The following is a 13,879-nucleotide window of genomic DNA, read 5'->3' as shown; positions in this document are numbered from 1 at the left end:
AAATCTGAGCTGCACTGAGTGTGAGCGACTGACAGAAAACTTGTTTGTTTGAAATGAGGATTGCAACAACCCTTCATCAAATTTTAACTGTAGCAGCCTCTGTACAAGGTGAAAATGGGCAGACTTTTATACATGGGATTACTTCAGCTGTAGAGCATCCTGGCAGAGATTTGACTGACATGCTGTCCTGAATGTGTCATGACACCACTGGATCAGCTGTTGAGGCTCCCGAACCAGCCTTCCTGAATGACACTTCTTGGTAACAGCACACCACACCAAGAGCATCCTGTCCAGCCAGGGCTAGGGCTGATGTCGTATGCCACAAAGGCAACTCCAGCGAGAAACTAAGTGGGAGGGTGCCAATGCTCGCTCTATCGCCTGAACTGTCATTGCAAAACAGGTATGACCCACTGACTAAATGATGAAAGGTGTGATAATACATGTTGAATCTATGTTGAACCCAGGGAAACTAATCACACCACAAGCATCATGGCTGACCAAAACTCAAGAAATAGCCCCAAAACCACTGCTAGGACAAGGGCCTGAAGTAATAATAGGTAAGGACCTGCATTTAAACTCTAAAAGTAAAAACACAGAATATTACATTATTGAATTACTTATATATCAACATAAAAGCAGCATTTTATTCAAGATGGAGCTGATGGAGATGGAGCTTATTTGATCTGCTTCAGATAATTTGGATGATTTAAGGTATAACAGTGCTGCAGATTACACAGGATGATCAGCTGGCAAGGATTCACAGTCCCAGTTCTGACGTTTAAGTCGACAAATGAAAAGATTTGTTCCAAGCAGAAAAAAGAGATGGTTTTATGAGCTCTGTGAATTGAGCTTACAGTGATTAGATTTCTTCAACTATTGTACTGAAGTGACGTTTCAGTTATAGTTATATACCATTTTGGACAACTTCATCCGCAGGACACACAACAGCAAAGTCTTGAACGTTCTCTCCCCTATACTGCATTGGCACCAATGACAAGAATTGTGCTTATAAAACACATTTTAAGATCCTAAAATAGATTACCCAGCAATCTGTATTAGGCTCAGCTCCGCCTGGACCAGAGAGCTGCATTGAAAAGTGCATTGATAACTGATTATTGATCACTGCTTCGCATTCTTCCAAAAATAACCTGAGGAATTTTACAACCAAGCGGCGATTTCATAATCCAACAAGGAATCACTAATTGAGTCTTTGTCATCGCCCCGCCCTTTCTGTCAATCACTGCAGCTCACACAATGACGTCAATGACGTCACCGTCCAATCAACGTGCAGACTGATGCTGAGCGGACTCTGCCATCAAATCGATGAACGGTAGAAGTCTGTTGGTACCTGGCTCGGCGGGAATCTCAACGCGTCGGGACACTATTCGAAGGAGAAGTCACAGGCAGGCTGTCGCTTCTTACCTTTACTCTGCTCTGTCCTCAGCCATGTGACTCTCAGGACTGAATTTGCTCGTTAGATGTTAATAAGACGACACTCCTGAAACTACCGACACAGACAGTCAACAAGTAACTAAAGAGTCAGGCATCAGTCCGAATGTTCGTTCATGTGGATTTCCTTCCTGATGGCCTCTGTAGACACATTTAAGTTACATTTGCTGCACTTTGAAATTGTTCTACAGAGGTGTTAAGTTATTAATATGGCTAACAGTGACCTTCCTTTTACACAGATAACTGACATTCTAAACACACTTACACTGATTATTAATCATTAGGTCGATAGAAATGAACATGAAACAATTTAGAATTCTGTTTCAAGTAATGGTGAATATTCTCATGTCAAGGTTCTGGTTAGTTTCTCTTATCTAGATTTGTGGCTTTTCTGTGTTTAATGTTGTTTTAAACTGAGTATCTTCGGGTTTTGCTCTGTTGGTGACTCTCAGAATCTATGGTAGACATTTTACAGCATTTTGTATTTTGTGACTATAAAATTAGACAAAGAATCAAAAGGTTATTGAGAGATTCATCAAATTGAAATAATTGTTTGTTGCAGCTCAAATTCTAGTATTCGTTATTGCACAGGTAGAGATTTTGGAGCTAGAAAGACAGATTTTGTTATTATCTTTTTAAATCTATATTGAAGAGTTTGGGGATCATTATGCAACAAAGATCAAACTCAAGTCACATGACTTGAAATCAAGAATGATTTGTTCTTGACTTTAACTTTAACACCAAAGACTCGTGACTTAAATTCCTCTGAAGATGAAAGTGTGAAAGTGTGAATCAACTGGTATAATCTGAACCAATCCAACTGCATCTGTCGCTCAGTGACATCACATTGTGATGGAGTCGACAAAAATGTTTGATTTAAAGGTTAGAAAACTTACTTGAAAGTGCTAATAATAATAAAAACTAATTCCTGTTAATGTACTATACAGTGCTAACTGTTGTCTGTGCTGCTTAAAATTTTAAACTACTATTTGTTTTTAGTGAAGGTGTTGTCAAGGTCTTGACACATAGGTTAGGACTTGGGCTTAAGTTGGGATGTGACAGGAGGAGGAGAAAGTTGGGGGAGTGACGTCACAGCACATCAGTAAAATGGCAGTATGGACATCTTAGCCACAGTGTCAAAGAAAAATGCAGCATTTTGGATTGGGGATATTATGGGTTTTAACAGATACCAAAGGTGAGCCCAAAGCTGGGTTCAGACTACAGGTGTTTGAAAATTCTCACTGATTTTGGCAGAGGGTTGATTCACACACATGAGGAGAAACTTCACCGATGTTCTCTCTATTCTCAAGCATGCACACAATAAAGGCATCACACATTACAGGATATTATTAAGGTTATCGTGCCAGACGGAACAATGCACCACCTCAGTGATCTGCTGGGGAAGCAGTTGGAAACAAAATGGAGATTGACATGGTGCATGAGCTTGCTGTAGTATTGCTTTACTGTTGAATGAGTCTGGATGAGACAGTGGCTGGCAAGACACAGTCAAGATGGCAGTCTGTTTTAATATCCGTCAACAGTAGTATGCTCACTAACATTAGCCTCAAGAGCTAGAATGTTTACTGTTGCTTGGCATCATCCTCAGCTACTTGTAGACTCGTCTGTCTCATTGGATACAGTGTTGCCGTTAGGAAAATACTGATGTAATTATCAAAATTTCAACTCCAAAATATCAAACCCCACTGAGTCTGTGAAGAGTGCAAAAGGTCTCAGTTTCCATCTATAAACCTCTCACTTTACCAGATGTGGGCCAAACATTGGTTCCAACCAAGGTCCCAGACCATTTTTCTGAATCAGGGATAAATCGTCCCACTGTAATCTGTAGTCTGAGCCCGGTTTAAGGACATTACACATCCTATCTTCAAGCTTTCATATGGCATTTCTAAAAGAGTGTGAACTCTTTATTTAAAATATTTAACATTAAAAAAGTCTATTTAATACCAATGTTACCTCAATTCAAACAGCAGCTCCCTTTTAAAAATCTGTGCTTGGTGCGACAAAATCACATCATCATGTTCCGTTTAAGAGTATTGTCTTGTTTTTATTATCACAATCTAAATCATGTCCTGAACATTAGCTACTCTTGTGGCATGCACAGCAAAGTTTTGATGAGCAGGCATATGGAAAATAGAGATGTGCGGCTTCAGATCCATGAAAAAGAGACCGCAAACTGGTTTGTAATTAAAGATTTAAAATTCTCTTGTGCTGATTGACGGGGCTCAGTGGGTGGACATGCCGCTCCGCCAGAAAAATCTCTAAATGCACAGTAGACTGCAGATTCTGTAGATGATTTTCATAGCATCTTAGTTTGAATAGTTAAAATCGCCTCAAAATTGGTGGAGGAAAAAACAACCATCGATCATCAATTGTCAATACACAATCTGGTTACCAATTGGCACAAGCCTATTACTTTATCCCCCCCCTCTTGCATAGTGAGTGTTTTAAACTGCATGTACTGATAGGATGGTGTTGTTTTTGCCATCTAATAGAAGATTCCCACAGCTTAGATTTACAGTCAATTGTTAAGAGAAACTGGTTCTCACAAGGCCATCTCATCTCAGACATCTCAGACACTGAAGATGAAAGAAAGCAATGAACCTGAAGGCACTGCAGCTGTTTGGTGGTCATATCTTGTATGTTAAACCTTGATATAGATGTGACACAAGACAAGTTTCCGACAATATAACACAGTGTGATAAGAGATGATGTGTATCATGGTTATGTCATTTTAACTGTGGCTGCCTGAAAAACAATTAAAATGAGAATGACACACAAGTTACTGAGCTTCAGTACAAAGTGACCTTTCCTCTGAATTTCAGTTCAGCTCATTGAAACTGAAGTGGAGAGGCAACCCTCACACACTGTCACAGTCACTGGAAGTCATTTGTAGACAAACTATGTGTTTTGGTTCACAGATCTTGCTGCCCTCTGTCAACCTTCTCATGGATGGATATGTTGATCTCTGCTGTTCATTTGGGTAAGCTAAAGATTTCCTTCAACACCCCCAGCCTACAGTTTAGGATGGACATATTCATCTCTTCAAGTCTACCAAAATGTATGCAAAACAGCATCAAAGGCAGGTTTTTTTTTTTTAGATCAGATTGAGGGCTTTGTTGAACAAATTGGAATATCGGCCTTGACTGACACAAAAATTAAGTAAGGATTGGATTGGTGATCCACGTTGAGTACAGCAACTGAAGCTGTGGGGTGATAAGCAACTGCAATAGTGATGCTGATAGACCTGGCCATCTTTTGATTTACTTTTTGACACAATTAAACATTACCTACATGCTTGCTGCACAGCCTGAAGATTCATAATCTAGCAATGCTGTTTGGAGTGTCGGAGTGGCAAATGGAGCAGAGTGGCATCAGGTTGATTTAGGTTAAGCTCGATATCCATTTGCTGGTAACATAGCGTTACATATCACAACCACATCCAATTAGATAACCATGTCACTGGCAGCTGATGTGTAACATCAGCTATCATAAAGCACATGTCTGGTTTACTTATTTATTAGTGCAGTCAAAATTTACACATTCCTTTTTTAAATTAATGAAATATTTAACGGGTTAAAAAATGAAGGTGATAAACAAATTACTGTCTTTCAGAGGCTGTAGCAGGCTCAGTGTTAAAGTTGGAGTGAATAAACTGATGTCATATGAAGATCCCTGAATTTGGCCTTGAATTAATATGAAATATTTAAAGGGTCTCTTCCCTGAGCTGCCACCTTATCATGGTGGATGGGGCCCACCAGTGAGTGCCAGGTGGCCAGGCCTTCGCCCATGGGGTCAGGTCAGGCCCAGCCCAAAACAGAGACATGGGTCCATCTTCCAGTGGGCCCACCACCTACAGGAGGAGCCATAGGGGTTTGGTGCAGTGTGGATGAGATAGCGTTCCAAGGCGGGGGCCTTGGTGGTCAAATCCCTGGACACAGAAGCTAGCTTTTGGGTTCAGTCCACTTGTGTTTTGTGGATCTGGAGAAGGCCTATGACCAGGTTCACAGGAGCATCCTGTGGGGGACGCTCCGGGAGCAATGGGTCCCTGTGCTGACCGAGTGTGAGTCTGGTCTGCCTAGCTGGTAGTAAGTCGGACCTGTTCCCGGTAAGGGTTGGGCTCCGCCAAGGCTGCCCTTTGTCACTGTTGCACCTAGGTGGTTCTAGGCACAGCCGAGTGGTGGAAGATGTTGGGTTTGATGACTTGAGGATCTCGTCTCTGCTTTTTACGTATGATGTGGTCCTCTTGCTGGGGCAGTTCACAGCCAAGTGTGAAGCGGTTGGGATGAGAATCAGCACATCCAAGTCTGAGGCCATGGTCGAGAGCTGGAAAAGGGTGGATTGCCCCGAGAAGACCCAGAGATTGAAGTATCTCAGGATCTTGCTCACAAGGGAGGGTAGGAAGGAACAGGAGGTCAATAGGCGGATTGGGGCAGTAGCTGCAGTGATGCAGATGCTCAAAACATCCATTGTGGTGATGAGGGAGCTAAGCCAGAAGGTGAAACTCTCAATTTAACATTTGATCTACGTTCTGACCCTCACCTATGGTCATGAACTTTGAGTAATGACAGAGACAAAAGGATCATGAATACAGACGGTTGAAATGAGTTTCCTCTGCAGGGTGTCTGGGTTCAGTCTTAGAGATAGGGTGAGGAGCTTGGACAACTGAGAGGGGCTCGGAGTAAAGTTGCTGCTCCTCTGCGTTGAGAGGAACCAGTTGAGGTGGCTCAGGCATCTGGTGAGGATGCCTCCTGAATGTCTCCCCGGGGAGGTGTTCTGGGCATGTCCGTCAGGGAGGAGACCTTGGGGCCGACCCAGGACACGTTGGAGGGATTCTGTCTCTTGGCTGGCCTGGGAACGCCTTGGGATCCCTCAGCAGGAGCTGGTTGAAGTGGCTGGGGAGAGGGCTGTCTGGGCTTCCTTGCTAAGGCTGCTGCCCCTGCGACCCGGACCCGGATAAGTGGAAGACAACGAGTATGAGTATTTAAAGGGTGTGCATGATTCACAAATTACTGTCAGTGGCTGTAGTGGGCTACATTTTAAAGCTGGAGTGAATATACTGGTATATGAAACTAGATGACCTAAGGCAGTGATCGCCAACCTTTTTAAGCCTAAGATCCATGGCCTTGGCCTCAGTGAAAGACTAGATCTGCCTATTGAAATGCTCAGAATAAAAGATCAGATTGAATTACAAGTTCAGGCCTTTTATTTAGGGTAATTGTATTTGAATTACAAGAAAAGCTTTGGTCCAACTTTAACATTTATGCAACCAAGAAAACACTGTAACTAGTATATCAAACAGGCCATAGCTGTCTTGCTGTAAGAATTTTACATCATACCTTCAAGCCCAAATTTCATTATTTACACAAAAAATAGAGGCATGTGGTCTATTTTTTATTTGTATGAGGAAGTGACTTTGCTCATAGCAGACAGCAAAGTAAAAAAATCAACACACTTACAATGATCATGTGAACTGCCATTGTTAACCGGGTGGCTGTGGCTCAGGAGGTAGAGGGGGTTATCCACCAGTCAGAAGGTCAGTGGTTTGAATTGAGGAGGTGTCCTTGGGCAAGATACGAAAATACCTGATACCTGATACTGTGCCATTGGCAAACTTTGTGTTGCCCTGCATTCAAACACCACTGTTGTTGGGCCAGAGAGCTAATCTAAGTTCACTTCAATGTTTTGTTGCATTGAACTATGTAACTGGAGCATAATTAACCCTTAGTTAAACATTTACAATAACTAAAAACAAAAGGGCTTACCCCAGTCCAACAAACCACAGTCCATGCTATGTATACAAATAGACATGAAATCTTCCCCTCTCCTTAGACTTCCTGTGTGGATAGCATCACTGCTCCACGCTGCCAAACGCCTGAAGAGTGACTGTGCCCGTCGGAAGAAGGTCTACAGGCTTCTGCAGAGGAAACTGGTTGGTACTCATATAATAAAATGCAAATACATTTATACGCTTTTGACCATATATCTTTTACACATTGGTGCTCATATAACGATAATAAAACTTGCAACAACAAATAACTTGTGGGTTGCAGCAAAACATAGTATTGATAGTTGGCCCACACCAGTCCAGAGTCAGGGCAGGATTTCTCTGGATCCTTGTTTTACCACTCCCCACTGCCGATGGGGCCATGAATTGAGGTGGTTCTGATCAAGATGCCTCCTGGACACATTTATGTAGAGGTACAGTATTCCAGTCATGTCTAACTGGTAAAGAGACTATGGGGCATACAAAGAACATGGACGATTATATATCCCATCTGCAGAATGTGTCTGAGGAGAAGAAAGTCTAGACTACCAGCAGAATTTCTCCTGTTATCACCCCCCCATGTCTGGACTACCTTGGTATCACGATGGCCAGAAAAGCATCCTCAAGCCAACAGCAGTCATGAAATATTGTCTCAATTCCTCTTTTTTTCCCTTTATCCGCCTCTCACTTTTATTTCAGATGTTTCACAGGGTTGGTGTGAAGGAGGGCAATCTGTGTCTGCCCACCTATGTTTACCCTGAAGAGGTGAAAATGTTGTTGCGTTCTGTATTCTCACAGAATATTTGTGACTACCCTGACCCCTGCCATAACCAGGTGAGTATGAGCTCCTTTTACCTGGTCTCAAAAGTCATTTCATGATGCATGTAAAGTCAGCGCAGAGTCAGATGGTCAGTGTGTTCTGGCCACTCGCTCTATATCAGTTGTCACCATTTACCTTATAGTATATATAGTATAGTATATATAGTATTCTCCCTTTAAAATGATGTATTGTACAGTTTTGACATTTTAAAGGAAAATCAGACTCTCCCATATAAGATGCATTTTTTAAAATAAGTAAAATAACCTTTAAATGACATACAATACACTGTAATACATAAATAAGCATGCACGACTAAAAGAAATAAAGAAATGTACAAAGTTGAAAAAAGTAGACACACAAACAAGAAACATAAAATAAATAAATACACTTGAGTTGCAGACAGGGCGCTAAAGGAATTGTTCAACTGCTTATTTGCTGTTTGCTGAGAGGATGTCTCCTCTCATTTGCTCATTTATTCTCAGTGACTTCCCCTTGATCTGCTGTGGCTTCAATTGTACCTTATTCATTCATGGTTTTTGAAGACCATCTGACAAAGTAATAAATGTGAATGGAAAATGTAAAACATGGAGTCTGGAGCCAGTATTGTAATGAATATTTTTGGAAAAAATATAATAAAAACCAAATTACAGCTTAATATCTATTTGCACCAATTCAGATAAGCTACTGTATACATTATTTACTCAAATATGAGGTGTATGAGAAGTGTTCTTTTGCCATTTTTACATTCGACTCACAGACAAAATGGTCATGATATACTGATGTGCAACTGGCTGTATTGTTTCAGGTAGTGTACGTCACTGTCGAGGATCTGCACAAAGTTGACATCAACTAAAGTATGCGTCTGTTTATTTGTTTGTCTGTGCTTGCACTGAATGTACACTTCCAGTTATGGACCAGTACCAGTTTTATAATGTTGGAAATTATTTCTAGGTGTCAGTGTCAAGGTTTTTTTAAGCATGTTTCAAGATTTTTGACTCCTAAAAAACATCATTGGTTGTTCTGTATGATGTTAATGTTGTTAAGGTGTGCTAAGTTTTGTTCTGAATTTTTCAGGGTTGAATCTCATGTTGAATCAGGCCTCTTAGGTAATCTGCAGTGACTGTGCTGTAATTGGAGAGAAACCATTCTGATGAAAAGAGTAGCTGAAATTCTGTACAACACTTTCACTTTCTGTCCATGCTCAACACATCTCAGAATGCTTCAGCTGTCTGTGTCACATGCATCTGTTGAAAATACCATACTAATGCAACACAGAAACACATAATGACACTTGAGTGGATGAAACATTCTACGGCATCTGACACTGGTTTGCACATCCATGTGATAACAATGCTGTTACAATGCAAATTAAAGTTTATCTTATGAGTAATGCTTAACCCTTTTCATTTCCTGCAGCAGTTTCTGAGAAGATCCTCTCCTCTCAAAGCCAGCTTAGTTTAGTTTTTTGTTTTTAACACTTTCAGTCAGAAGAAGCATAGAACAAAGACTCAGTAATGGAAGTGTTTTTTTTTTTCTTTCTTATATAATTAGGGCCATAACAAGAATGATTTTATTTTTTGTAACACACCACACACTTTTGAGTTTTGAACCTTTTCCAACAAATTTGTCAAGAGTGAAATGTGCAATGAGCAATGTATAAAAAACTGAGAAACAGCACTTTATATATAACCTACATTGAGAAGAGGAATAAATAAAATAAAAAGTAGCAGTAGTTATGTAGTATTTGTAGAACTAAATCAGATGCCCTTTTAATTTTAATTTTAATTGGTTTGGTCAAACATAATAAATGCTTTTGATTCTGCACACCCTGTGGTGATGATGTGGTCACTGTCAGTTTTTTTTTACTGCTTAGTTTAATATCCATTGTCAGCAATGTCATCATATGTAATCACTTCAACAAATGAAAGAATATCTGGATTTGTTTAACAGTTTGTAATCAGAAATTGCATTTCATTTCAAATTTGTCAGACTTTGTAATCATTTCCCTACAAAATAAGCCCTCTGAATTATCACTGAAATATACTTATCTCTGAATACTACATCAAAAACAGGCCACGTTGAGAGATTTGTCTTCTGTTAAACTTTAGTTGGCAGCCACCTGAAGAGGTTTTTAAAAGTGAAGGGCCACAGCAGTTTTTTTCTAATTTGTACCAAACATACTTCAGCTGAGTACTAGAGATGACAGTTATGTTGACCAGAAGAACGAAATATCACAACTCAAATTCTGGTCAACCAAATGTTTTTTTTTGTCATGATGAAAGGTGTAATGACCTCAACAGAAAAAGGCTCATATACAGACCTTTAACACTTCAGACACAAGCATGTTTCTCAGACTAAACAAGAATAACAAATGAGACAAAGGGAATTGGAAGCCATTGCTAACTCAGAATACTGTGATGAATGGGAAGGTCATGAGCTCACCCCCTCTAACCAAGAGCTCACAGGTAAAATAACTATAGCACAATACAACTGAGTGAGGAACTGGTATTTCTCTTTTATAGGCATATGGCCTCAATGGCGTCTGTTCATCAGGCTCTCATTCTACTTTTACACCAAAAGTAGCACGTATATGGCAGTTTTTTAAACGCCAGTAAAATGCTTAAAAGAGGTGATTGTCTCCCATTGTTTTTTTTTTTTTTTTTCCTGGTGTGTCTTTTTCAATGTCATGAATGTGCCAGAAAACAGGGAGCAGTAAAAAGCAGCATAAAGGCCAGTCACAATGTTATGGTGGTTACTTTTTATGTTTTTATGAGACAATAATAATGATATTGAAATGAGCTGTAAGCAGTTGGCAATTCTGTCTGATATCAGGCAATATTTAGAAGCCAACATCCACACCTTCAATGCGCATCATCACCATACCAGACAAAGGGGGAAAATCAGCCTGTCCACCTGGGTGCCATGTTTCCATCACTGCCGACTGCAGTTGGAGACGATCAGTGCCTGTGACTACTGCAGAGTCATCTGTACTAGGAACTAATGCTGAATGTACCCTTTCCCACTGAATACAAAAGCCAGATGTTAGCAGATGTCAGTGGGCACTTCTTGTCCTGTGTGAAAGGGATAATAACTCCAACATTTCATTTAGCAAGACAAGAGAGTTATCACTAACCTGTGGAGAGCAGCCACCAGACGCCATGTTGAGGCTGACCTCCAGGTAGCTGGTTGACAGTCCTGCTGTCCTTGTGTTCCAATTCATAACTGCATACTGCAGTCACGCCCTTGAATCTATGCTGATGTGACTGGCTGGAAAAGAAGGCGACATCTGATACAGAAAATTCACTTTTGATGCTGTGAAGTTCACAAATGACAAGCAGAGCTTGTACATTTGGGTTCAGCAGTCTATATCTAAATGTAACAACTTCCAAATATGTTTTGATGATAACTGCAAATACTTTTAAATACATGTATTTGTGTGTCTCTTACATTTCTATCTATCTATAAGAAATATTTGTGTGTGCATTATACAGTGAATACACTGTAAACCTTTTTTTTTTACATGAGTATTTTTTTACATTTATATACAATGATAAATATTTTTGTGTGCACTAAAAAATATTTTTTGCAGAGACAGTTATTTAAGTATAAATCACAAAATACATTTGTGACTCCTGTGCTCATTCATTAATATTGAGATTCATCTGATTCCATTGAATAGACACTGCTAAATCCACCGGAAACACGCAGGGACTGGCAGAAAATCACAAGGAGTCCTCAAACCATCCAACACCTTCACATCTCTGCTGGTGCACGATAAAAATAATGATGATGATGATGTTGATAATAATAATGATAAGAATAAGAATAGCAATAATAATGATAAACTTTATTTAATAGCACCATTCATACAAGAACTGCAGCTCTATGTGCTTTACTACATCAAAATCACATGACCCAAATTCAAAATAGTGCAGCAGTGTGTCAGTGCGAGGCAAAACACAAAAGTTTCAGACCTTCATCAGGAAGTCACAACTAGTTAAAGGCTGAAGTGAAACTTTCTTTTAAAAAATATTCCTTGATACCTGTAGGTAGTCTGTTCCAGAGCTTTGGACCATATTTGACAAAAGCTGCCTCCCCATTCTGTTGCTGGGAACCTCCAAGAAACCAGCAGCAGATGGCCGCAGTGTTAGTGATGTTAGAGTTAGTGATGTAGCTTGGTTGTAGTCCATTAAGGGCTTTGCATATGAGGAGGAGGAGGACCTTAAAATCAATCCTGAATGTTACAGAAAACCAGTGCAGAGCAGCTAGAACTGGACTAATGTGCTCTCTTCTCTTGGTTCTGGTCAATAGCTGAGCTGCAGAGTTTTGAATGAGGTGAAGTCTCTCAGTGTTTTTTTTTTTTTTTTTTTTTTTTTTTTTTCGGGAGGCCAGTAAATGATATGTCACAGTAGTCAAGTTGGCTTGAAATCAAGGCATGAATCCAAAGCCTGACTGCAATTCCTCCAGGATGTTTTTTTTTCTATAAGAAATTAGTTAATTTGCACTGAATCTTTTAAAAGTATGTTATTGATGAATGAAAAGTTTGATATCAGTCTGTAGTTGGTGAGTGTATTACTATCTAGGTTTGGTTTCTTTAGTGAGGGTTTTATAACAGCTGTTTTGTAAGCATCTGTTTCCTATTTGCGGAAATGTATTTATAATTTTCAGGACATGTCAAACACCTACCTGCTTTAAAAATGCTGTAGGTACAGGATCAACACATGAGGTGGACAAGTTTGACTCAGTGACAGAAAATGAAATGAATTGAAACTGTGAAATTTAAATGAAAATGTAAAATGCAGGCACTGACAACAAAACACTACCCTGTTTTCATGTATAAAGATGACAAACTGATTCATTTCAGAAGATGTAGTTTCTGGTGCTATTGAAGCGTATTGCATTATAGTGAGGTGTTGTTATTTAGCCTATCCTCATAGATTTTAATTGGATGGAGAAAATAATAGAGAGCTGTGAGAACAGCAATGCATGCAGCATTTCAGCAACGCCACACACAACAGCCTCCATCATGCTCATACAGTTGATGAAGTCAGGGTTTACTGCAGGAATGCTTTACTGGGGTGCTTTAATTTTAGCTGGGTGTCCTCTAATAAACTAGGAACTGGGTATAGTTTGCTTATTTGAAAAAAAAAAGAAAAAAAAAAAAAAAAGGGTGGGGGTGGGGGGTAGTCATGTATGCGACTGTGTTAAGTGATTCTGCCAACAGGGGGCGCTGTAAGCCAGTCCTGACGTTGTTGTGTATCGGCAATTGTGAAGGCTACTGGTAATGAATGACAGCATAAGCAGCGGATACGCTACTTGGCAGGATGTGAAGGGGGGTCCTGGGACTTTTCAATCGAAAAATGTCATACGTTCACACAGCAGACGGTCCGGACGGGATCGAGCGGGTCAGTGAATCCTCGACGTGTGGGTGCTCGTGACTCGCAGTTGGCATCAACTGCGTCAAGTGTCTAGGAAAGAAAAGTTGCTCCGCGAGCCTCCAGTATGTGAGACGGTCTTCGCTGTACCGAACAGTTCTGGAAAACAAGTCCAGGGAACTTTTAGCTGAACTGTGAACTTTTCCTGAGCCACAAAACAACTTCCAGCGGCTGAATCCAACAATGGACAGCTCGGGCTGCAGCAGAGACTCGGAAGCGGAGAGCAGCGGGTCGGCCCGCGAAGAGGAGCCGAGCGGCGGCGGACGGGCGGAGCTGCTCATGTACCTCACCTGCCTCCCGGAGAGATACCGGACCGCCAAGTTCAGCCTGGCGGCTCACCTGCTCTGCTGGGCTCTGCTCCGATGGTACCAGGTAAGATTTCTAACTAACATT

At 40.6% G+C, this 13,879-nt stretch overlaps 2 protein-coding genes across 3 annotated transcripts in view; both read left to right on the top strand.

Annotated features, from left to right (window-relative positions):
• Positions 1 to 4,394: 4,394 nt before the first annotated feature.
• On the top strand, positions 4,395 to 9,330 carry LOC143314561 (uncharacterized). The gene is made up of 4 exons (XM_076721627.1): positions 4,395 to 4,447; positions 7,297 to 7,396; positions 7,931 to 8,065; positions 8,857 to 9,330. The coding sequence occupies exons 1-4, from the start codon at positions 4,413 to 4,415 to the stop codon at positions 8,902 to 8,904; spliced, it is 318 nt and encodes a 105-aa protein (XP_076577742.1). The 5' UTR covers positions 4,395 to 4,412; the 3' UTR covers positions 8,905 to 9,330.
• Positions 9,331 to 13,334: 4,004 nt separating this feature from the next.
• arhgef4 (Rho guanine nucleotide exchange factor (GEF) 4) overlaps positions 13,335 to 13,879 on the top strand; it is a 154,792-nt gene continuing 154,247 nt past the window's right edge. For both annotated transcript variants that reach the window (XM_076761769.1, XM_076761768.1), the window contains exon 1: positions 13,335 to 13,858. In XM_076761769.1, coding sequence (XP_076617884.1) covers positions 13,670 to 13,858 — 189 coding nt within the window. In that variant the 5' untranslated portion in view covers positions 13,335 to 13,669. The remainder of the gene's footprint in view (positions 13,859 to 13,879) is intronic.

Source organism: Chaetodon auriga, chromosome 21, assembly GCF_051107435.1.
Source record: "Chaetodon auriga isolate fChaAug3 chromosome 21, fChaAug3.hap1, whole genome shotgun sequence".
NCBI classification, from domain to species: domain Eukaryota; kingdom Metazoa; phylum Chordata; class Actinopteri; order Chaetodontiformes; family Chaetodontidae; genus Chaetodon; species Chaetodon auriga.
The sequence above is the reverse complement of the archived record's forward strand: the minus strand, read 5'-3'. Positions and strand labels throughout refer to the sequence as shown.